This window comes from Apteryx rowi, unplaced genomic scaffold (assembly GCF_003343035.1).
Source record: "Apteryx rowi isolate R43461 unplaced genomic scaffold, aptRow1 scaffold_10, whole genome shotgun sequence".
In the NCBI taxonomy this organism is placed as follows: Eukaryota; Metazoa; Chordata; class Aves; order Apterygiformes; family Apterygidae; genus Apteryx; species Apteryx rowi.
The window spans coordinates 3,726,298-3,752,859 of NW_020447197.1; the positions used below are offsets into that span (position 1 = coordinate 3,726,298).

General features: G+C 39.4%; 1 protein-coding gene across 6 annotated transcripts in view; it reads right to left on the reverse strand.

Moving 5' to 3' along the window:
* FNDC3B (fibronectin type III domain containing 3B) overlaps positions 1-26,562 on the reverse strand; it is a 179,143-nt gene that overhangs the window by 42,766 nt on the left and 109,815 nt on the right. For all 6 annotated transcript variants that reach the window (XM_026061452.1, XM_026061460.1, XM_026061485.1 and 3 more), the window contains 11 exons: positions 23,851-23,989; positions 23,456-23,509; positions 14,681-14,805; positions 11,884-12,058; positions 10,985-11,071; positions 7,463-7,601; positions 6,788-6,859; positions 5,893-6,011; positions 4,898-5,003; positions 3,031-3,203; positions 2,082-2,195 (listed from right to left, as the gene is read on the reverse strand). In XM_026061452.1, coding sequence (XP_025917237.1) covers positions 2,082-2,195; positions 3,031-3,203; positions 4,898-5,003; positions 5,893-6,011; positions 6,788-6,859; positions 7,463-7,601; positions 10,985-11,071; positions 11,884-12,058; positions 14,681-14,805; positions 23,456-23,509; positions 23,851-23,989 — 1,303 coding nt within the window. The remainder of the gene's footprint in view (positions 1-2,081; positions 2,196-3,030; positions 3,204-4,897; positions 5,004-5,892; positions 6,012-6,787; positions 6,860-7,462; positions 7,602-10,984; positions 11,072-11,883; positions 12,059-14,680; positions 14,806-23,455; positions 23,510-23,850; positions 23,990-26,562) is intronic.

Here is a 26,562-nt window from a genome sequence, read left to right on the forward strand (position 1 = left end):
CATGTTACTGGGAAAAGAAAAACCTCAGCAAACGAGGAGCTTGTATGAGGCTTCCAGTGAAAGTCAGCCATCAAGCTAACGGTCAAAGTACGGAATATGGAAACATGGACCTGAGTACCTTAATGACCACAAAACAATTCCCACAGGATCTGTAAACCCCCAGCAATTCCTTTCTCATTCTGAAGGCTACAGGAACATGGAATATATACCTGAATTTGCTAGAGAGGCGCTAGAGCAGGCATAATGGCATGGTTCCCAAAAACCCCCAAGTATCTGGTACTTTTACCAGACTGTTTTGTGCTGTACTGCGTGGACTGGGGAATCTCTGCTCTACGGGCAGTTTAGAAAGCGTGCTCTAGGGTAGGACAAATGTTTCGTGATTACAGCATGCAACAAGCTCTCTCTTCTCCTTCTCGCCACTGGGGACTCAGAAAGCAATGTAAGTACATATGTAAATCTATCTGCCTCCCCCCCCCCCCCCAACTAGTTACTGTGAGAAAATTAAATAAACAGTCATCCAGTTTAGCAACTGCAAATTTGTCAGTATGGCTATTTGTTACTTGGAAAACGAAGACAAATGGTGGGCTCAGCAGAGGAGCGCACGAAACTTTCACCATAGGGAGTCTAATTTCCAATAAAAGGATATAAAGCATCTTTACACATCATAATGACCACCCTGAAAAAACACCCAGCCTTCACTAGTGTTGTCTCAGAGCTTCCAGCTATTTAAGTAGGAACATTCAGAACTGCTAAGCTGGGAAACACGAGAGGAGCCTCTTGGCATTTGCAACTTTCTGTAAAAAAAAGTGTGACCACCTTAACTGAAATTTAACCTAAAAGCCATAGTTTTAAGCCAATGTGCAAAAAAGGCATGGTAGGCTGCATGGTAGGCACCATGGTGTGCTCTCTTCACAATTCTGCAGCCAGAAAAAACAGTCCTCAAAAACTCAACAGTCCTCTCTGTTTTTCATTTTTACTCTGACCAGCTAAAAAGTAGCAGGCCCTTTAAGAAAACCTAACCATTGCAAACCATATTATTCCTTCCAAAGCTTCATTTTTAGTTAGAATAAACAAATGTATCCTGCATATAAATATAGAGCATGCCAGAAACAATGCAGCATTCACTCATGGCTGGGGGCAGCAAATATCTGTTCATGCAATCATTTAAAAGGTAACATTAAAAAGCTTAGTGCGACTTATCCTAGCTTCACAAAAGGCTGCAAGAAATATTAACAAACTCCCCCAAAACTGCACAAAATGTGCCTCTTTCATTATAAAATTAAACTCAGATTATGCTTCTGTCTAGATATGCTGGCAGCACAAATCAATATATTCAAGCATCTCACTAACATTAGTAGCTTCTTTCTCGACACTGCCCGCGTTAAGAGCCATCCTTTTGTAGCTGACACAGCTGCAAGGTTTTCAGAGAAAGTCTCCAGGAGAATCACAGTCACATCGCTCTCTATCAGAGCTTTATTTATGACAACATCCTTTCTTTTCTGCCTTAATTACTTAACACACTTTCTTTTAATGACATCAATCAACCCTTCAGTGTTTCAGCTACGATTTATTTAAAAAAATCCCAAGTCTAAAATCCTGGAGGATGGAAAGGGAACACACACAAACTTAAATCAAAGTAAATATTTGGGGAAGAGACAAACAATTTCGGAGGAAAAACTGAAACATAAGCCTTTGTGCAGAGTTAATTTTGTATCAGAGACTCTAGCTTCATCCAAAAATCAAATATTTGGCTTCATAATTCCAGCCCAGAACATCCTGACATACTAAAAGTCTGCAGAGAGTGTACTTCTAAACAGACCAAGGGTCTATCGTTTGGTGCCAACGTAGGAGGTCTCATGTGTCTGTATCCCAGGTCTGGATGACTCATGATCAACTTTACATAATTCTTCAAAGAGAAAAGTGGAGATGATTTTCTACAATAGAAGAGTTTGTGCATATGGTTTTCTTCTAAAAAAAATCTAAACTAGTTAATAGCTCTTGAGCTGGCTTTCAAGTGTGTAATGACCAAATTGGGTTGGATAAGCAAGATAGAAATTAAACATTCAGGGCACCCGACTTACCTCCCAGCTTACAAGTACACTTGTGTCAGACAGAAAGGAGAGGGAAGGTGTTCTGCACTGGCTGGGTGGTCCCGCTGCTGTGGTGATTTCTGTGGCTTCAGAGTATGGCCCGTACTAGGGGGGGGAACAAGGTACCTATACATTAATATATATAAACACACATCTCTCGCTCCTTAAAGACTTTTTAAGAACAGCGTATAGAAACTTTCTTAATGTAAAAAACTTTCTCAAAGGTAAACTCAGCTTCCAACACTCAAGGCCAATTATCAGAGTTCAGTATTAGACCGTGGCTGTATAAATTACTGCAAACTGCCTTTACAAAAAAACCCTTAGAATGACGCTCTCACAAAGGCAAGCAGGACCAACCCAGACCTCACTCAACCAACAGGAGTTTTTCAGCATGTTTCAGTGATCATCAGATCAGAATTTCTGATGAATGTGGGAAGACACATCTTCCAAGGAAATCATAAGAACAAAAACCCCTCAAATAGAAAGTATATATTTTTTCAAATTAAAACAAAAATATTCATTAACAATGCAAACATTCCTCAAAATATATCAATATCTTAGCGAAATTTCAGTGTTTGCTTTTATATAATTAAGATTTTTAAAAACTGGAGGGATGCAGTGGAAAAAAGAGATCCCTCCTTGAAGGCAGATACAACTATCAGTAGAGATTTAGCATATTTTGGTTCAGGTGATTTTGGCCAGTCAAATCACCTTTTAAAAAAGAGTATTGGGTTCAGAACTGTGCATCTTCCTCTAAAGTTCCTTTAAGAATTTCTCTCTCTACTCCATTTGTCTACCCCACCTTCATCTTTCTGTTCATCAGCACTACCATTATCACATTCAAGTATCACGTCTCAGGCACACCACAACCTCCAGTGTGAAAAAAACAAATCACACTTGAGCATGCCTGTCCCAGTGGTGCACAGCGCACCGAACGTACCCCACCGTCGTTCAGAGCCCTCACTCTGAACCGGTACGTCGTTCCAGGAAGGAGGTTGCTGACTGTGCACTCCAGATCAGGACCGTGATACACTTCAGAAATGACTTCTTCAGGTTCTGTCATTTCTACACTGTACTCGGAGACGGGACAGCCACTTTCTGACGGAGGGGCATCTAGAAAGAAGTCATATAATTCATTAACAACACAAGGACGTATGCAGATTGATTCTTCACGTATCACAGATACATATGTTATCAGCAGTTATCTTCCCCTTTGACGGATGCCTTACCCACAACATATCAGCCATGCATATGATCGAGATTTGTAAAGCAAATGAGTAAAATTAATTTTAACCTAAGTATTCACATGGTCAGACCCATGACTTGCAAGAGTTCCCCAAGGCAATGATCTCTCTGTGAGTGAGTGAGAAGCAGTGTTGGATACCAGAAGTCCCCAATTACTTGAGTAGGACACAGTAGCTACCCCTCCTCTGCTGACAAATTGTGTTTTCCTATATGAAAGGTGGTGTTGTGTGCAAAAATCCCCCCAAACTTGGGGTACACATTAGTCAGTAAGGCAGAAGAGAGAAAGGGTACAGAAAACCGCACAAAGAATGGGACTGGTGCTGAATATATTCTTTCTGGATCAGAGAGAAACGATGAGGGACAAGGTGGCTGTCTGATCTAATCTTGGCTGCTGGCTTTGATCGGACACAGGTTAGTACAGGTCATGTACCCTCCAAAACTACCGCTTAAACATGGGATTTCTGGTAAGGCACCAATAACACCTAATAAAGATATAAGCAACTGCCATCCTCAAAATTTATTAGTCACTCTGCACACAATGAAATACCACAAAGCATTTATGAGGATCCAAATCTCTATACAATGATGTAAATACTGAACTTCAGTTGGAATAGCAGCTTTCTGGGAAACTGAATTTTTTTTGTGCCCATACCTGGTTCTTTGTGGACACTTTGCTCACCATAAAAACAACGTTTTTGGTAATATTTTCATATTTTCTTAAGCCAGTACCACAGAACCAAACCCATGTGGAGTTCTGAAAAACGGTGCTCCACCCTAAGATACGATCTTCTAGGAAACAATACGAAACATTGAATGCACAACTGAATTTTTATACTGGACTGAGATATATTTGCCGGTTAGAAATACTGCTGCTCTAGACAGACACTTCCAATTTAACAGATGATGCCACAAAGAATCTTGGATGCTGCAAGTTTATCGTAGGGATCAAAGCATCTGCTGCATACTGCCATGTACCTTGTATTTGGAAAAACATGCATTTTTGTGGTTCAGTGTCATGTCTATCGTCCATGCACTTTTCAGAATTACAAGCTTCCAAAGATTTTTTTGGTGTTATTTTGTGGACTGGGGTTTAAATACCACCCAAGAGTTTCAATATGCTCTGACTCAAATTTCTGAGTGTAGTTTTAAATTAGAAGTAGTAARATGCTTCTACTAAGTCAGTACTGCAAAGGAATAAAAAGAATCTTGAATGACACAGTATTTTTGAGATAAAAGGACAGATATTTTAGTATAGCAGCTATTTTATAGTCTTGACATAGAGATAGGTCCTAATTAACAACAGTGGGAGCACAGTTTCAGGCCCAGAGGGCAAATGAAGGACAATTAAGTTCAGAGAGCTCAATAAAGAGCCACAGAAGCTGATGAAGAGTTTTACTTCTGACTTGCACAGACTTTACTGGAGTTGGGATTACACTTCCAAGTGGGCAGAACACGCTGCAACTCCTCATAAAATCCAGCAATAGAAATAAAAGCTAACGAAGGTTTAGCAACTAACAATCTAAAACAAAGCTATTGCCTAGGGACATGCTCCAGTCACTTACCCCACTGTAGCTGAACTTCTTTGTGCTTCGGCTTCCCTAAAATCCTTGGTGGCCGGCAGGGACCTGGTGCAACACTTAGCGTACGGACAGGTAAACTTTCAGAACACTGGAAAAGAACAGGAGCTGAAGTTAGCACTCCACGAAGATTACCTACGTGCCTACAAGGGGAGGCACGAATTAGAAAGTGATACAAAAAATTATTTCCTACCACTGCCATTTCTAAAATACGATACTGGCACATTAGAAATTTATATAAACAGTGAAGGATAAGAGATACTATCAAACATATTATTTACAAATGCAATTAACAGAGTGCATTAGCACAAATGAAAATTTCAGCTGAGGAAAATTTGTTGGACAATTTTGTGTGGCTCTATATTTTAACTTTCATTGCTTTTTAAATAATACCAGGCACTGAAGAACTCTTCAATTTATCATAAAAAGCCATATCCAGAGGAATAAAAATGCAGGTACTAAATGCTTTTAACTCAAAGAAAGATGGGAATGACAAGAATCAGTGTCTGGAAAACAGAACTAAAAAATTTAAAGAAGAATTCAACCACATAAAAGGGGATTAACTATTACAACAAGCTACACACATTACATTTTCCAATATCACCAAATTAGGTCAGTACAGGCCTACAGTAGATGAGATTCTACAGCCTTTCTCAAGCAAACGGTCAGATCAGATAAACATTATGGTCTTTTCTACCCTACATTTACATATCTACAGATTGCTTCTGAGGAAACTAAACCTCACTAAATTGCAATTTGCCTGGAAAAAAAACAAACACAGAAGTAAAGCAGTCTTCCAAAATTCAATAACTTGCAAGAGATGATTAACTGAAACTACTGTGGCTTTACTGCATTCAAAGACTAAATTTGAGGAAAAATCTTCACCTACTTTTTAAAGCAGAAATGATTAAGCGAATCTAACAGGTAAATCTCTGAAAAATATACAAAAACAAAAGTTCTTACTGTTAAATAATACCTACCTGACTGTGTCCACCTGTGCTGATACAGCATGCCCGGAGTTTATACAAAGTGCCTGGTTTCAAGTGAGTACAGGTATATTCTGTAGCTGATCCACTATATGCCACTTCCCATTGATTTGCTAGAAAAAGAGGTATATCTACATTTAGACAAGTAAAATGCAACAGCATATTATTACTACTGTTCAGGAGTAAAGAAAATCTTTAGTTAGGTTTCCCACAAATTATTTCAGGAAAGTCATTAGTATTTATATTACTAATATTCCTGTTTAGTGTTTATATTACTAATATACACAGAAACATTTTATAAATATACATACATATATATATATATATACACAATCATACAGTAAGTTCAGTCTTACAGTCTAAAATTCCACCTGTCTTAAAGAAAAGGAGAATAAAAAATAATAATAAAAAAACCCCTCCCCCCTCCCTTCCCCAATGCAAACTCTCCTGGGAACCCTGGAAATTTTAAGGCTGCAAGCGCATAACTGGGCTTTACTCAGATCTGTAGCATCAGTATATTAATGACAATAATACACTATAATTCGTACTGTTTAACTTACTAAGTGGTACGAGGTTTAGTTTTCTGGTTAAGTTCTGTTCAGGGAACTCTAATTTTTGCTATTATGACTTAGGACATGAAGACTTTTTTCCTTCCTTCCATCTATGTTTCAACAAAAATTTTAGTTTTCTATTTCATACTTGGTAAAATTTATAGAGTGCTGGGAAGATGCCAGACTACATAGCTGAAAATACCACATGAGATATTTGATACAATCAGTTCTCAAAAATAATGTAAAAATAATGTAAGAAATGATAATAGCCAAAAAGGTCATTACGCCCTTATAGCAGACATTATGAGTTGAAATGGATAAAACCATGTCAAACCTACCTTCTGAATTCCCTTGAGAAATCTCTAATAGGTATTTTAGAATTTCTGAACCACCATTATCCTGTGGAGGATCTGAAAAACAAGGAAATTCATCAGTACATCAGATTAGGAGTAAAATATAAGATAAAGTTTACAGAAACTGTTTGTGATTCTGCTCCTTCTCCCTCACAAACTAATTCCCCCCACTAACTACAGCAGGGAATTGTTACAGCAGAAGTTGGCAGCACAAGTTATTTTTTAGAATGAGTCAAAATAAGGTGGCTGGATAACATCACAGAAAGATGAAAAGAAAATGTATGGAAAAAGCATCGAAAAATTTGTGCTGAGCATGGAGGTTTGCCTCATTGATAAAGGAAGCGGACGGAATGATAATGCAGCATGCATGCGAAATGGGACATGAAATGGAAGGTGAAAAGCCTGAACATGGCACTCAGGTGAAAGTACAAGTTAATAAAAGCAAACAACATTTTTGACTCTGCAAACAAGTGCTTTTACACATCTCTCTAAGCAGTCAAACAACTACAGCTGTGAAGCTCTCCAAACCCATTCAGCTCTGAACTGAGAAGCTGCATGAAAAATCTGAGTTATAATATGTGTCTACACAATTTTATTTGAATTCAGTAACGTATATTATGACCTGCAAAAGCTGTAGTATGATAAACTGGATCGGCTTACCCCATTTAACACTAAAGCCATGAGATGTTATTGGCCCCTTAATAATGGGTCTGGTTGGAGGTCCTGGCCTGTCTGGGCTTGTTGTACAGACCAAAATTTCACTTGGAGAACTCTTTCCTTCCACATTAGAAGCAAATAACTGAAAGAAAAACACAACAAAAATAACGTTATTTCCTCTTCTGACAGCTTTACATAAGACTTCCCTTAACAGTTGCACAAATATCATTAAAACGGAAGGCATGTCAGATCCCGAAGAGTGTGGGATTCTAATAATAGATATCTGATTGTCATGTAGTTTCTTCAGAAACCACATGGAATCTGCTAGTGCTTTGCTAGCACTAGATCGTGGTAAGTTTGGACAAGAGAATTACAGTTTTCCCCTTTACAAAGTCACATGCCAACCTGTAGTTACTTAGTCATAGAAGATGAAAATAATGACAGCATCTATGTTATTTTCATTTTAGAGGTATCTCAAACAGCTATTTAAAAGAAATTACTTAAGAATATCAGTATCACATAATCAAAAACTTGAGTAGAATTGCAGGCAAATAACAAGTGCTTACTCTGTAGTTATTGAAATTAGCAGGATGCACACAAAATAAATATTCTCAGCCAAATCTTTTATACCTATTCAAGAATATTTTCTGTTGACTTCACTGAGAACAGTGCTAAGCTAAGAGAAGACATTAGGACCTCGCCATGAGACTGAGCAGATCCCGGTCAGACTAGAACTCCAAACAGTCTAACTGTGGCTGTTGGGAGTCATATTAGTTCATACTACTCTCTGGGACTTAAATTTGCTGCCAAGAAAGTGAGTAATGAAATATTTATTGTAATTGCTAATTGTGAACATAAACTAGCAGCAACTTTTCCACTTGTGAAGCTCTATCACAGTCATTTCTATCATCTCTTCTAACAAAAACCTTCAAATAAAACAATTTACAATTTTTAAGTCCAGAAAAAGTCATTGAGGTTCTCTCTAGTCCATACTCCTGCTTTAAAAAGCCATTAAAGTCTGTATTAACTTCTGTATGAACTAGCACATACCTTTTACATTTGTATCTGATCTCAACATTAAAAAAATGCCAGCAAAAAAGAACCAAAAAGTCATCACCATCCCTGTGTTTCTCCTGAAACACCTGAATTACCTGGCTTATAATTTTCCTCAAATGGAAATTAACACTTTTGGCCTGCTAAATTGAAAAGCCAGTTATCAAAGTTTCATCCACACTGGAGATCCCTATTGACCTGTCACCTCAATCTTCTACCTGCTAAATTAAATTAATTGAGGTTGTGGCATCTATTTTTTTTTTTTAATGTCACATTTTCTAATCATTTATTCATCTCTTGGTTCTTCTCTGAATATTCTCCAATTTAAGAAACCCTAACATGAACACCAGATACGTGACCTAGCCAAACATCCAAGTAACAGCACTAGGGATCAGTGCCAGATACAGACGTAATATAACATTATTTTTTAACTTATAAATTATCTTATTTATATAGCTAAAGATAGTACTAGCCTGGTAGGAACTGAAAATTCATATTAAACTCATTGTTCAACCAGGACGTTCAACACTTTTTCAGAGCCACTGCTTCCCCAACCTAGAGTCCTCCATCCTGTCACCAGAAATAAAACTTTGTTTCCTTCCAGGTTGCTGGTAAAAGTATGAAATAGCGTACAGCAGCACTGGCCGCTGTGGAAGCTCACTGGGAACAGTCACTGGTCATTCCTTTTTATGCTGACATTTCAAACATTTCAGAGCATGAAATTTCTGCACCTTCTCATGTTAAGCTTTGCATCATTTACCCTTCTCTGTCAAATCCTCTCTTGATACTAAAAGAACCACTTTACAAAGGTATATTATGCTTCCATTATCACTGTAATGAATCAAACTTTATTTTCATCAAAAATGCTAGCTTAGCAGGATGTATCTTCTGTAAGCACGCACGGATTGGCAGGAATTAAATTTCTCCCTTAATTTTTTCTTAGCCCAAGTCCCATATTAGTCAACCCATTACTTTGCCAAGGTTCAAAGACAAGCCTAGAACTAGCCAGTTTAAAAATACTGCTGTGATATTAGTTCTTATACAGTTTTGGGGCTCCTTATCCAAGTTCTATGGCTAACTAATGTTGCTCCCTACTGCTGGTCTGCACACCACAAGTGAACATCTCAGTACTGTCAGGTCAGGGTTGTGCTTGTAGCCAGTGACAGGAGGAAGAAATCCAGTTCACTGCAATACCAATCCAGCTTTGACAAATTCATTTTTAATTTCAAAGTTAAATTGAAGAAAAGCACTATCCACCCTCTTCCCTTAGAGGATCCCAGGAGCTGTTACAGTGCTAAACTAAAAGATGCTTTTATTTTCATCTCCTAGTGCTACCTCGACAGCTTCCTGATTCTTTAGCTAGTTCTTCAGGCAACTTTACAAGGTCTTCTGTCCCACAAAGCAGTACATGCAAAGTTGTTTTTAAAGCTTTAAACAACTCTTTGTGTGAAATTTTTTTGTTGCTACTGAACGCATTAAGACTTACGAAAGCCAAGTATTCCTGAGCTGATACAAATCTATCACATCCTGCTCTCACTGTGTCACTTACAAATGACAAAAAGCTGTTTCCAGACACCTGTTTTGTTTGGCAACACTGACGCGTGGCAAGCACAGCGGATAACAGCTTTACAGACAACTTCTTGCCATCTAAGGAGCAAACCCAGGGCTACATACTGCGTGGCGGATCGCCATCTCGTGGAGCAGCACTTGGTTCATCGCCCTGGCTTTGCACATGCTGGCACAGGAGCCAGCCTTGCTGCAAAACATCTGATTTTGTAAAAATCACACTTTTTTTAGTTGATTACAGCACTTGGCACTTCTACTGTGCTTGATGGCTTCAAGATTAATTAGGCAGATTTCTGAATTTTGCATCTGCAGAAGATTTCAAAGCATCTCTTTGGGGGAGGCCTGTACACTTCAGAGCAGAGAGCAGGAGATATTAACACCTACTAAAACAAAACAAAACAGCTACGCATACCTAAGAACCATCACTCTTAAGGAAAAGCTTTGTTTTCTGCACACCAGGTGAAGATGATACCCTGAGTCAAGGAAGGAAGCCGTCTTTGCTGGGCTTCTTTCAGCGTCCTTCTCAGTTGTATGGAAGTGAAATTGGTTTTTGTAACCACAGACCAGGCATTTGGGGGAGAAATACAGTTGACTAGAATCACCTCCAAGACCACCTTGGACCCGTAGTCATATTTTTAGAAGAATGTACCCTATAGTATACGGTACCAAGAACTATGCCTGTTTCAGAAAGGCGGAGCAATGAGGAACTTCTATGGTAAAAATAGGGCTAACATTTTAATCTATCAGGTCTTAATATAAAGTGATTCCTTATATCACAGGTAGAATTTGTATTTGATGGCTCAGTTTTGCAGGCAGTAATAAAAGGTTCCCAGAGCACCTGAAAAAAAAAACAACATGCAAAATACTATGCAATGACAAGAGGAAAAAGACCCCATCTAAATTTACCCTAAATTTATACTGTGTGCTTCTTCTGAGATTCTTCACAGTACAGGCTTGCTCCTCTCCAGTGTACTTTGGGTGAAACACAGTATCCTAGAAAAAACAAAAATAAACACATTTCCATAACTAAGAAGTTTGAGTAAGCGCTCTCTGTATTACAGTGTGCAGCTACAACACATTATATCAAAAGGGCTTTAAAGTGGGGTGGCTTTTTTTTTTCTTTTGTAATCTATTAGGTCACAATAATTTTCTCTAAAAGGGTCAGAATTGCAGAAAGCAAGCATACCACACACACGTGAGTAGAACATGGCAGACTGAACTGTTTAAGGCCAAACTGCCCTATATCTTATGGACTCTTGTGCAGTTTTGCAAGGGAATCCTGGACGATAATACAGATTTTCAGGCAGTTTAGCTAAGGATTCTAATTGCCAATGTGGAGCAGAACAAATCACACAGCTCTCTCCTGCCAAGTAGTAAGTGCCTCTAAAAGGTGTTGGGTGTCCTCCTCCTCTTCCAGCTGCTTTCAGAGGAGTGGGAAAACGGGGAGAACAGAAGTTCAGCAGCTCTCAGGACTGTATCCTAACCATTTCTGGAAAGACATCCATTCACTTAAATGGAACCAGAAACACAAAATATATTTAGAAAAGAAAAATTATGAAAAACAGAAGAGTATTGCATTTAAGCAATGCACCCCAATATATGTGACCTAGCTTCAGATTCTGTCTTTTGTAAGGCATTTTATTAAAATATCTTTTCTATTGCATAAAGTTTTAAAGAGCTCTCACATAATCTTTACAAAAATATTAAAAATGGCTCTCTACAATAGCAACCCACAGTCTTCTCAACAAACTTGAAATAATAAATGAAAACCCAACCTGAGCCGCTCTGTACACTTAAGTACTTACATTATCTTCTTCCTGAATTTCCAGGGTGTAGGAAATCACCTCCTCTGGCGTACATCCTTCTACTTTATTCCATTGCAATGTGATCCATGTGACACCAGCTCGAACAAGTCTTGGTGCAGAAGGTGTCTGAGGAATATTACCTGCGGTGTAGCATACCACTTCCTGGCTGTAGCCACTGCACAGTGAGTGAGCGAGCGAGTGAGAGAGAGAGAGAGAGAGAGAGGAATATTAAAAAAAAAAGTGTATTTAGATATATATTTAATATTTTTAAAAGGTCTAATCAATTTTAAAATTGCCCAGGTGGTAAAGACAGGCACTCAAAGTTAGGAAATGCCAGAACCAAAAATGGAAATGATTACGGGATTATCTGTGTCCTCACAGCCATTTTTATGGATCTCATCACAATAATATTCGAAAATATAGTATTTGATTGCCTCAAAAATATTAACTGCAAAGTAGAGCAGTATCTCCATTTAGGGGAACTAAAACATAAAGCCCAAGTTGTCAGCTTTTAGATGTTGAACTTGAGATGCACAGACTTGTTTGGCAGTTTCTGCCTTTTATAAACTCAAAATATAAGTTCTGTTTAAGTTATAGCTGTGAAAGTTGAGTGCTTCAGCAAATTCAGTCCCACATATTTCAGATATTTCCCTCCAAAAAAAGCCAGGAAAACTTAACCAGTCATGACCATACATGCTCAGCACCATGTAGGAGTTCTCTGGTAGTTCCCAACTCTCCAGGCTGGCTCTCCACTTATCTCACTTTCCCTGCCCAAATTCCTTTGCATTTGAAGCTGAGCATAAAGCTGCTCTTCCTTCATACAAGCTTGAACCAGAGAGAACCACTTACAGCAGAGGCAATGTATACTCTTCTCTTTTTTTAAACTCCAGCACAAAATGCCTTGAAATGTCTTAGGCAGTTGTGTTGAACCAAGTGCAGGAAGATTTCTCCTAAGACTCCAGGCAGACTATATTAAGCACAATGAAAACTTGAAAATAGAACTTAAAGCAGATCAATTTGGGTGAATTTTCAGGGACACATCAGACCTCTCAGCTGAATATAAACTTTCTTGCAATTTTCAAATCTGTTTCTACAGCATAAATGTACTTTATTTCTTAACAAAGAAGTTGTATCAATTTAATACTCATGATTGTGTATAGAGAAGAGTTGTTCCTACTCTTCTCTCTTCTTCCACAAAAAAAAAAGACAAGTATCTTGGTTGAAATGTTTTCATAGCTTAAAAAAGATCTACCTATAGCCTGTGTATAACAATCCAACAAAAATCTACCTGTAACAGACATCCAAACAAGAAAACATCTCAAATGGTTGGTCCATAAACATTACAAGCAACCAAAAACACCTTACAACACAAAGTGTTAGATAATATTATCACGTCATAATTTTGAATGCTGTCTATAAAAACACACCATGTCTTGTTGGCGCTTATCTCAGGTTAACACACAGCACCTGCCCATGAATGCAGTTCTTAGCCTGCTCCCCCCTCAATCGCTTGAGCAAAGGGCGGGGGTAAGGGGGGGAAGGGCGTTGCAGCATGCTTGAAGATATCTAAAAAAAAATTTAGGATCTGGTAAAGGGAAGAGATTCCCAACCTGGGAACTCTGCAGACCCCATTACCAGGTGGTCCCCTTTTATTTAGACTAAGCAGCTCCAGTTTAAGTCTCTCTCTAGCCTACAGTTCAAAGATTATTTGAATAGGGAGAGAGGTGATCTTGCAAGAAGTTGCCAAAAGGGATTCTGTGCACACACAAGCAGTCTCAGCACATCTCAGAGGGAAAACACAGGAACATGAATAAAGTAATTTTTTAAAGCTATATATTGTTAGGAGTTTGATCTTTGGAAAAAATAAGATACACCAGTAGCATTTTTTTTTCTTCCCATTGTGCAATAATTTATTACTAGATCCTGTTTAGCTAAGGACAATAAATGAGTATACAAAAGCACTGGATGTTTCAAAAATTACTTCAGCTTCTTCACAGCTAAACTTCCTTACCTATATTCTTTCAGTGAATGCACGAGTGTACAGCCCCTGCTGCAAGAAGGGTTTTTTGGGTATGCTCTGGTCCTTAGCTGTATAACATTTCAGCCCAGTGCTACCTTCAACACTATCCCAAATCCGTGAGGATTGGAATAAATCTGATTTCTCATCATTTTCATATGAGCTTATCTGTTTATGTTCAGAAGAAAGTGCAAACAAGGTATAGAGAATCAGGGCCCTTGTGCCGTGCCTGTCCTATCTTGGTCCTGGCTCTTACACCCTTCCTCCCCATCCTACTTGCCAGCCCTGCCAGTCCTGCTGAAGAAGGAAGAGACTGTACTGCTGAAAAAAGACAGAAGGACATTGATTTAAAATAGAAAAATAAATACATCAAAATTCCTTTCAAAATCTGTAACTCAACTTCCTCTTGCTTGTTTTTCTTGGTTCACAGAGGTCCCTAGTGGGAATTTTACATAACAGATGTATTCTTCTTGCATTAGAAACAGACCACAAAACAGCATTTGACACCTCAAAAGGAGCCTATCTGCTCAGCCTAATCTCTTCACTCTCCAAGTACCTTGCAGTTCCCTGCGAGGTGAGTGACACCACCAGGGCAGGTGTGACTTACTCTAGAGCATTAATAACGAAACAATAAAACTTCAGATACTTAACTCAGAGACATAAAGAGGGAGGGGGAAAAAATAAGAAAAAAGCAGAAGTCCCTCTTTACATTGCCATTGAGAATTAACTTTTTCACTGCCACTTCTTCTCAATGAAATATATAGCTTAGGAATAACTTACCTAGTACCAATGTCATTTTGAGCTGCTAATCGGAAGGTGTATCCCAAAGCTGGGCAAAGTTTAGTCAATTTGCAGTGCTTCTGGCTTCCAAAGTAACATTCTCTGAAACCACTGTTTCTTTTTCCCTAGAAAGAGAATGATCCATAATTGGATAGCTATGAAACGAAAGCATGCATTGCTTATTTTATTTCTTCCTTTTAAAAAGAACTGTCAAATGATGTTAGAATTCGATACTTTTATACAAGCACTGTGCAAAGACGTGCAAGTCACTGACAGCATTGCTACATTATTTAAAGTAATACATATCAACACAATCAGTCTGCTGTCAGATTCCTTTTCCTATCAGATTCTTATTTTCATGAGAAGTATTTCAGCTCCTGTCCTTTCACCTGAATTGCAATTGATCCTACTTATTACCCAAAAAGTGTACAAGTTAACTGTGAAATTCATCTCTGAAACAATCGGGTCACAGGACCACAGAAAATTTGCAATCAACATTTCTTGGAAGTGCAACCCTCTGTACCGCAAATTCTATGTAAGCCCTTCAAAAATACTTTATCCCACAAGAGGGCTCTCGCTCCCCATGGTCGGCCCATAACAAACTCCAGCTACTTCCATCTGAGAAGGACAAGCACGGGTGCAGCGTTTGGCTCAGTACGGCACAGCACGCAGAATTACGCCCTAAGGGGCAAAATAGGTTTACTCACCACAGAGAAACACTTAATGGTGCTGGGTTCTGTACCCATCTGATTATCCAGAGTAAGCGGCACGTGACAAGCAGACAGGATTTGTTAGAGAGCGTTATATTTTGTTAAGAAACTTGGCTTTCAAAGAGACACTGTTTATTGGAGCTTCACGTTAATCTGACCTGGAGCTATTATGAGCTCTGACAAAGCCAAGATAATGCAAGAGCAAGAGATGATATCAAGACACCTCTCTAACTCCCAAGTCCTTCCTAAGGTACATCGAGTACAAATCCAGCACAGCTGAGAACAGGAACATCCAAAAGTCTTCCTCCCCTCCACATCTAACACAAAATAAAACCCTTTTCAACCCAGCCCAACTTTGTATGTTCTGTTCAGGGTAAAAACAAAGCTGAGCTTTTTGCAGATGTCGCAAAGAGCAATCGGTCTCATTCTGTGTCATACTGCTCACACTTGGGAAATAATCGCTTTGAAATCTTTTAGGACTGAATACTAAGAATAGGCCTGAACTTCTCAATTCTGTGTAAAGACATCTACCTGAACTGAGGTAGTTTTAAGGAGTCTCTAATTGCAAAACTTAAAATGAAAAAGTAACAGACAATAATATAAGGAAATAGAAGTACCCAAAAGTAGAGCGGAAGAGAAAGCTACCCAACAAAGAACAACCATGTGCTCAAATTGGCCCAAGAGAGTAAAATAATGGCCATCTCTACAACTTCTTCTGACCTAAGAAGCTCTGCTATGCCATTTTTGGCACCTCTCTCCACAGGTTTTGGTTTATCTTGGTAAAACTCACATCTGTCCTGACAGCCTAGACAAGACTATATTTCATGTGACACACCGGGTTGACAGAAAACTCTGTGTTTCCTTAGCTGACTACCCGGAGAATTATTTATCGAGGTGTCCCTACCTGCAGCTAACAGCCTAATATGCTGATGCCTCCATGAACACGTCTTGCCTCCCACGCACCCTGCTTCCTCCATGGGCAATACATCACTTCATCTTTAAAGATTTAAAAAATGCCCGAGTGGGACACATTTTTTGCTGGCCCATTCTTCAGCCCCTATCCATTTCCACCTCTTTTCACTCAGATTGCAACACAGAAGCAAGAATTTCACAAAAAGTTTTAGTAAATCTCCAAAATGTGTTTACCTAGCTAGAAACAACCATTCACACCTCCTGCACAACAATTTGGAGGCACCTCAGGGATGTTTGGTACACTGACAAACAGCCATAACTTTTATTTCTACAGTGCTAGTCTACATTTGTTCTAGAACTTGTTTTTATATGCAGTCTTTTTAAAATTCATGCACCTGGTCTGGTCGTGATACTGCAGTACAGTGCAACTAAATTAAGGTGTAAAATCGGAAGAGAATCATTAATTCTAAAATGAAAGTTCTTTATACGTGCGAAGGCATTTATCAGATTTTAAACCCTGGATACACAGTTATTTAATAGAAATCCTTTTGGACAAAAGTAATAGGTGACAGCATTCCCCAGCTCAGAGGTAATATATTTAATATCCAGGTTATACAAAAGCTAATTACCAATCCAATGTTTTAGTAAAATATCTATTGATCAGTGCATGACTACTATTTTTTTCCTCCATAAGCTCTCTTTTATAGATTCAGATGCCTTGAATTATTTTTTCCTTAACTCTTTAAAATCATCATGACTTCATTATTTTAAAGCATTTGAAAACAAAGGTTTTCATCTCTTTGTTTTCTGCTTAAGAATGTATTTATATTTGATCATTTTCCTATGCTTACACTCCCTCGTGAACAAGGGTGACCAAAGGCTAAGTATGTGGATTGATAAACAGATGCACTGTGACGGCAGGCTAAAGAGCAAAGTCATGGGAAAGCGTCACCTGTAGCACACAGGCTACAATGCCTGAAATACAAGCAAGGGACCAAGGAAATTACAGTTTTTCAAACTGGTGGGCTAAATCTTTGCAAAGACCTCCAAACATTTATGTTATCTTCAGCTTTATAATAATAATAAAAAATCTGTTATTATATCTATTTTTCTTCGAGAGCTGGTACCGTACATTCCCCAGACTCACTCAGAGACCGACTGGTATTCCAATTACTCAGACTGGCTGGTATTTCAGATTCTATTGGCACTAATTGGAGAGGCTGGCCGATATTTCTAATTATCCTGGCATTAATAGCCTGGAAATAGTTTCTCCACTCCTTCCCTCCCAAGATTTATGAAAGCTCTAATGCTGGCACAATTATAGACAAGAACAACTGGCAGCCTGGTACTGGCTGCCACCCAAGAGTCTTACAGCTTTCCCAGAATCCTTCTCTTATTCTTTGTATACTCAGCATCCAAGTTTTAATCCTTCAAATAACGTTTCATAAGTTGCTTAAAATATACTTTATCATTTCCTCAAATATTTCTAATCTTCAAGTTTCAGTTGGAAAGCAGACACTGTCTGCCTTCTTCACTAGTCCTGCTTTCTCCAGTCTTATGGTCTTGATGATACTCAAGATACCGTGATGATAATCAGGACCTGCCCAGTGAAACAAGAACAATTCAGCTCCACAAATCCATTAGAATTTGCACAGTACTATAACACAGCATAAACAAAAATGTCTTGCCTGCCATTGCATTTTTATATAAAACTACATACTCAGAGCAGGGTGCTTAAGTCTCTCTTGGAGATAGAGTCTAAAAGCATATTTAGATAGTGGTTATGAGATCTTAAACAGATTCTATGGACTGTACTCCATACAGCAGACAAAGCAGTAAACACGAAATAAAGAATAAGCCATTGCAGGTAGAGTGGATACAGAAACAGAGCACTGTCCCTCACAAGACCTCTCTGCAAAAGACAGAATAAAAGCTGCCAGCACCAGAACTGCGATCGTAAGGCCAGGCAGTAATCTGTTCCAGTCCACACTAGCATTAACTTCTTCTGTTTTGTTCATACTGGCAATAAAAAGCAACAGACTGATATTCAATCTGACACAGAGCTGTAGAACAAATTGCCAATGGTTATTATAAAGCAACTTAACATCACTGCAAAACATTTACCGTGCAGGCTTTTTTTTTTTTTTTTTTAAACAAATGACTAAATTTTCTACGTATACAGAAAACAGAACAGGACCTATGAGGCACCACTAGGCATTAATTATAAACCCAAGACTCCCCTCTTGCATGTTTAATACCAGTGGCATAGCCAGAGAACAGACCTAGAGGGCAAGGCAGCAAACGAATACAAGCCCGAGCATGAGAGTGGAACTCAGTGCATCCGAATCATGATGGATCATCACGAAGATACATGGACCAGATTGTTAGCTAGTATAAGTTAACATATCTCTGCTAGCCTCAAGAAATTTAAAACTTTTTAATCTCCACTTATCAATATATAAACTTAATGATTAACTTTTCACCAGCAAACCATTAATTCTCTGGTAATGTATCTGCATCTATCTTGTGCAAATCAAAATGAATGTTTGTCACATCAGAATTAAAGCTGCTTTTGAATTGTATACAAACAGAGAAAAACTGTATGAGATAGATGTCCTTGTCTCTAGCTCAGGAGCAGTTCTCCCCTTTCCCATAGGAAATGAACAGGATACTCTCATTATCTGTTCACACAGGAGAAACCTTTATTTACTACCACTTAACCACAGAAAGATCATTTCATTTCTAATTAGGAACAAAGGCCTGATTCTTACGGCAATGCCAGGGGCATTTGCTCAATACAGTTATAAGCCACTGATTTTGATGAACACTGCAATCAGGAGAAAGCATCACATCCTTTACAGGGATGTTTTGTGTTAGGTATTTCTTAATATAATTTTTTCTGATCAGCCTTTTGTTTGTCCTGATTGATCAATACTGGCACAAAGTCACCAACTGCCTACTTTTAGCTTGTAAGTTCAAAGCGAAACACACCCAAGAAGGGGAGAGTCCGAAGGTGAAGATTTCCTTAATTGCTACTTTTAAGTGATTTTGTTGCTGGCCGTACGACTGCTAACCACTTGAGGTGCAGGCATTTCCGGATCTCACTGAACTCCAAAATACTTGAGAAAAGGGGCTGTTTCTAAATCCTTTGAAGTCAATGAAAACTTTGATACTGTAYATCCAATTTAACCGGATGACAAGTCGCCAAACCGATCTTTTACTCTGCTGTTAAAGATCACTCACCATAGTTCTTTAGGCAGTTTAAGCTAAAACAGTTTATTAGCAAGGCATTAGAACGGTAATTCAAAAACCTACTTTGGTACTGAGAAAGCAAGTAATCTTTGCATTTTCTAAATAAAACATAACACTAGTCACATTACAAGCAACTTAATCTGAACTGGGAGGGGAGAAGGTAGAATAGCAGGAATAGCTTTGTCTATCTACTACTATTTTCCAGAGTCTGCAGGTCAGGGGAAAACAACAAAAAACCCCACTTAGGACTAAACTGAAGAACAAAAAGAAGCTGGGTAAAACTGGCACAGTGAAACAACGCAACATTCTCTTCATCGAAAGTAGATCAGAATATAAAGACACTAGTTCCAATGAAGAAACAAATGCAACTTGTGTGTGTTTCAGCTAAAGCTCACCTAATGAGGTGAACGAGGATTTTTAGCGTATCTATGGAGGGGAAATAAAACCCTAACAAACTCCAGAAACCAGGCAAACCAATTACTTGCGGAGATAATTCAAGCCTTATCTCCAGAAAAGCTCCAAGGGGAAATGTTTCTACATGAAACCCATCTCTCTCGCTGACAGGCATCCTGTTCCCAGCTTCTGCATTTGCCACGAGCAGGTTGTTCCGATTCCAGACTCTGAACGGGCTCCTGAAATGCCCACGGAAAGGAAGAGGCAAATGGGCCTTTTACCCAGTATTGCACATAATCTCAGCGCATTACAGTAAAATAAAACAACATACAGCAGATGCACTGATTAGTTCTTTTGGGAAGACCTTTCTGCTGCTCTTTGAGCGACTCTCCAGAGCAGCGGGAGCACGTGGTGCGTGCACCCGTCCCGCAGCAAGGCTCTCGCTGAGGAATGCGCTGCAGCAAAGTCCTAACAATATCCCCTAATGACAAGCTGGAATTTTAAATAGCTCAGCCCTGGAGGTTTTAGCAACTGCAGCCACGAGGAGATTAGACGCTGTCCTCTTGCTACAGTTTACAACCTAACCTAATCCCCTGGCTATAAAATGACATGCTGCTTCTGCCCTTGTTCTGCAGCAACGCTTTATTTTTCTGCGCATGACAGTAACGCTATCTACAGTCCCAGCCTCATCTTAGTTGCTATAAACTACAACCGTAGCTACCTGGTAACACCACGCGGCACCAGTCGAGATACTGTTTTAGCACTGGGCACGCTCCAAGACACAGAGCGTCACCGCGTGCTGCGGGCGGCGAGGAAGCACTAAGCGCTGCTGCGAGTGGAGCGGGCGCCGGCCAGCGCCGGGGCAATCCGCCGCTCCGCCCGAGGTGCAGCCCTCGGCACAGCCCTCGGCATTCGTTGCTCCTTTTCACCGCTCTCCCGCCTCTCTTGCCCGATGCCAGTTTTGCTTCTCTAGTCGGAGGCTGCAGCCTTCGCGGGACAGCTTTCTGGGAGCTGTGTGTAGCTTCTGTGCTGCGATGGCTTTTCACGGTTCGTTCTCACGCTATCCTTCATTATGAAGGGACTCAACATTTTGAAGGCAGACTGCCATTTTCAGGGTGTTTTTGTAACTTTATTATTGGATAGATTTCTTGTTTTCCACTCCTGCAAAGCTCCCTCTGCTTCGCAGGCACAATTTAATTTCCTTCTGATCACCGATTTCCCTGTGTTTATATTTTATCCTCTGCCCTGTAGCTAATGAATGTTGCTCTAGCTGAGACCTGGCTGAGCTTTCACTGTTGCCTGGCAGGCGTTTTCCTCCTCCCTGATGTATTTATTTCTTGGTTTCACCAGGACAGAGTGCGGCATTGTAACAGAGTTTGTGCTTTTGCTTACACCGATTTTAGGTAAGCAAGTTGGAGGGTATAGGACATGACAAGGGAATTTTCTTTCGTGCTTGGATGCCGTACCTTCCATTACTTAGGTAGTTACCGTACACTGGAGGCACACGAAAAAGCGAGCGGAGCAGGCTGCCAGTCGGAAAGAGTCAGCTAGCACGAGCGCCTGCCGAAACAGTCCCCTTGCCCACCCAACCGGGCTTTTCAGTCTTCTTTCTTTAATTAGTCTTAATATCAAGTTTTCATTCATTAACTCAAAAGGGCATTTCTGTCTCGCACCAGAGTAAGAATCTCTTCAGACAAGCTACACCTGTGGCCTGTTCATTAACTATCTCATGACTGGACAATTACATTTCGATCCGGAGTCGTCATGTCAAATCATTGGAGAGGCACCAAATAAATTTGTGGAGGGCAATTATTCTTTCATCTTTGCTGGCTAGCTATCCACTAGGAGCTCAAATTTCAGGATTGATACTGAGAAAACAAGGTAATTAAATAGCTAGACTGAGGACCTGGGAACAAGGATTTTTTTTTTTCTATGAGTACATGGGGTAGCCTAAAACAAATTACTTCTGCCCTGTAAAAACAGATATAACAACAATTCTTCTCGAAGATGAGACTCCAGGTATACACTAAGTATGAAAGGCTTTATAGGACGACAGCATTTTAGAATTGTCTTACATAAATTCAAGGGTTTGATTGGGTTGCAAGTGGACAAAATTAACATCCAAAGTATTTGCTTTGCGTTAATGGTTTGTTATTGATCTTCTGACAGAACCTTCTGTTAATTCCCTTCTCTTTGCAGTTTGGGGTCCTTTGCACGTTTCCACTACTTCATTCCTCTTTGGTATTATGTTCCCATGGAAATTATGGAAGCCTTGCAAGAGAAAAAACTGCACAATTAAGATGCCACAGAAGGTATAACAGGTTTTAAAGCTCATGTCTCTGAATATCTTGGCCTATTCTTTTGGAGATTTTTTTAAATTTTATTTCCTTTCCGAGATCTCATAGTCCATCTTTTTTTTTTTTCATTGACAACCTTTCGTTCCATTATTCAGACCGGGGCAGCAGGCCGTTCTTAAGCTGTTGTCTGATTTTAGTTCAGTTCAGTGGGTTTCTCATCATGTAAGTCCCACTTGCTGTGATACTGCATACAACAAATGTTTGCACAGTGTGCAGTTCCAAATGGCAAACATGTAGCAGAACGATTTGGGAACCTGTTACTAGTGAAATGATGGAAAACTATTCATAACATAATACTCCTCTTAAAATATTATTCTGAAAATACTAAAAATCTCAGGAGAGGTTTATCAGACTGTACAACTAAACACCCTTTCACACTCATCCTTTTTTTTCTTTTTAAACATGTTGCTCAAGCCTGTTCTGTCATCCAATACATATTTTCTCCTTCAAAGATGATACTCACTGACTCATGCTTTCCACAGAAATATGGCTTGTGCAATGGAAAGGACGTAAAAGGGGTGACTAAAAGAGGAAGAAGGGGGGACTCATAAGCAAAACCCACCTCCAGCAAGCAACACTCTCCATATCTCTTGCTTTTGGCATTCTCCCCAAATGCATGCGGCTTATTTTAACAGCGCAAGATCTTTGGGGCAGAAGACTTATTTTCCTTTATGTCTGTAAGAGGACCAGTTGCCTATATGAAAAGGGCAACAATTTTTTGACCTTAAACACATTTTCTATAAAAAGGGCTGCAAGATCACGCCTCATCTCCTTTGAGGCAGGAACAGTATGCCTGTGCCTATCCAGCATCCAGAAGGAGATCATGAATAGAATTCTAAGATCCATCACAAAGCATATAATTAAACAACAAGTAATGCTACTTAACAAATTAACTACACCAAATGAGCACCAAAAAGTTAAATTTCAAGCATATAGACGCAGAATATTGTCTCTGCATAAAACACACTGGATGAAAAATATTCCCCCTCACTGCCCCTTTCGCCTTTCCAGATCTCTACCTAATGTCATCAGGATTTCATTTTCTTACTTCTAGTTTCCCCTGTATTTAATTATTTTTCTTTACCCGTCAAATCCTTGTAAAGCCTGAGTGCCATTTATTTATGTATTTATTTCAACTAGTTACTACTTACCTCATCCCATTCTAGAAGGTAGCTGGTGATTTTTGAACCATTATCAATGGGTGCCTAAGAACAAAAATAAACAAAAGGCGATTTTGGGAATAAGAGAAAACTACTTCCCCCTCAGGCAAATGACTACAGTCTGAAGTGAAACCAAAGCTGAGGGTTTGCACACAGCTTGGCAACCTTTTAACGAATAACGGGAAGAGGCTGACTGTAATGAAACACATACATTTTAAAAGTCATGTGTTAAGTCAGCGCATGGGAAGGTATTAATCAGAGCACAGCAAGTTCAAGTCTCTTATACTGAAAAATGGCTGTCTCGCCTTCCAATTAATTCGAGTGCTTATGCCAGTAAACTGGATTTCTCCCTCCTTCCTTGGGTGCCTGAGTCAAGCAATACCTACCTTCCATTGTAAGGTTAAGGAGCTTTTGGTCCTGTGCGAGGGTTTGGGTGGGAAGGGACACTCTGGAGCGCAGCTGTGAGTGGTGAAGCTTACTGGCTCTGAGCAGGATCCCTTTACCGAGTTGTATATTGCGTATACCCTGGGAAAGGACACACATTCGCAGGGGTTATAAATCTGCTGACGGTTACAAGATGAGAATGTGCCGCCTCAGGCCCGGTATTTGACTCCCAAAGCATCCACGACACCATCCACTAATGACAGATTTCTCACAAACCAGTGGCTATTGCTATTCTATTTCACTCGGTACAAGTATGTAAAAAAACAAATCCACAGCAGGAGATGATCATTACAGCGTTTTGTGCAACTACTCCCATAGGCAGCTGAGTTATCATCTTTTCTTTCGACCACAAGAAGTCTCTGCCACTCTGTCCGTGGCTCTTGGCAGCACTTCATGCACCGTGCTCGAGTCCTCTTCAGCATACAACAGAACGCGTGAGCTCACGAGGACAAGGTGTGAACATTAATGCCCTACTTAAAATTGATTTGCATGTACCCTTTTCAGCGATAGTTATTGCTGCTGTCCCTCCATAGGTACAAGTTGCTCCTACACTTCTCAAGCGTCAATACTCAGTAGAGCTCTGTGAACTAAAACTAACACTGTGATAGGAATAGCTCGAAAACATTGCTTCGATAAACTAAAAATCTTCAAAGCAAATTTGATTTCAAGCAAATCCTCTACACACCAGCAAAAGAGGGCACATACTGCAAACTAACGTGGGAAAACAATATTTGAGCACCTCCTCATCAGGTGCTTGTCTCTGAAAAATTAATGATGTTATTTTTCCTGTCACATTTTCTGCGCAGCAAAAGAAAAGTGCAAGTTGAAAGTCTTCTACTCACAAAACATTCAAACTGTGACCAGACAGTGACCTTGGGGCTGGCTGCAGCTATTGTGTACTTGAATGCAGAGTTTAAGAAAGGGCAATTTCTAATTTGTTTTCAGTAGATAAGAGTAATTTATGTGCAATGGCCACCTACATAGAATTAAACCTTTGGGGGGAATTCACAAGAGCTGCTTGCCCTCAGTGGAAATATCATGTAGTGCTGCTTTATATGTCTCCTGTTAGCAGTCAAGAGTGAAAACAAATGAAATTAATTAATTGAGTCTGCATCTGGCAACTGGATACACCGTATGCATGCGTCCGGAAATCAGTGTAGCCAAGAGTCAAAGACACATCATTGGGGAATACAGCCACATAAAAATGAGTTTAACAAGAACATCTTCTGCAAGTCAATGGAAAATTGCATTTTTGCTTCTGCCAGTTGGAAGCTGCTGTGGTACCTGAGGCTTGCTTGTCAGTGTTCATTACTGTGACTCTGCTGCCTACTACGGGGTGTCATATAAACTCCTGAAAAATGAAAGAAAACAAGTGTCCTGGAAATAAGCGGCTCTGGAATTTCTACAGCAGAATTCTTCTTGCGACAGGGGCCTCCCAGAAGATTAAAGGTTTAAGCGTAAAAGGGACTGACAGGCCCTCAGAAAGGTGAGTGGAATCATCTTTGTAACTACCAAAATAACAACTTGAAGAAACGTAGGATGGAGATTCATAGTGAAGCAGGTTGTTCTAAGTGTCTAGGGCCTAATACAGCCATGATGAGCTCAAGTAGTTTATCTGTGTGAAAAAAGCAGCCCTTTGAGATGCTGCCAAGATTAAAGAGACCCAAGATAATCTGCTGAGTAGCTGCTGGTCACATAAATTTCTTAACAGATTTATTTCTTCAGAGTTGTTAATACATAATGCAGTTTCAACAGAGGGAAAAAAAGTAGCAGAAAACATACTGTCTGCTTTTCAAATGCTGGTTTCTCCCACTACAAATGTGGGCTGCTGCTGCTTTTAACTCTGACTTTCATATCTGTCAGTCACTTATTCTTTCTAAACAAAAGTTACTGCTAACTGTTTGCAAATGATTTATAATTTGGCAAACATGCAGAAAAACACAGGGAACTGTAGGTAGACAGAATGAACTGATTTGGAAGTTAGCCAGGATATAGGGCAAGTACCCCGAGCGCCATTAAAAATTGCACGAAATCTCAACAGTACGCTTTACATGACTACCACTTTACTGTTTGAAGCTTGCTTTAGAAATTAAGCTCAGTTGCTTACAGCTGGAAGCTCAGCAGTGCTTTACAACTTTCTTGCTTGAATCTGCGTGCTTTACTTACTTAGACATTACTTATGGTCTTGAGCTTCTCCTTGAAAAGTACATTTTAGGGGACCATTAGAAAATGTCCTAAAGAAGCTATGATATCAGAGAAAGTAAGACTTTTTTTTTTTTTTTTTTAAAGAGCTCAGAAGCAAAGTGTTTGTTTTCCAAAGTTTTACAAACAGTAGCAGCCTTGATGAGAAAACACGTGCTAAACTTAGCCCTTGTCTGGAAAAACAGAAGGAAACAATAGACAGGAGTGAAAGGAATTTTTTAAAGGATATTGAGCTTAAGTGAACAGGATGTGAATTTGAAGCCTTGGTTCGTAAGCAAAGTCTTCTAAAAATGCAACAAAACCATATAATAAAAAGCTGGTATTAAAAATATCAAGGCTCAAAACTGAGAATGTGTTAATAGTTAATAATTGTGTAATGAACGCAATTCTAGAAACCAAGAGAAATATGCTCTAACACCTGAACTTGCCTTAGTGTTACTGTTGCACTTGAA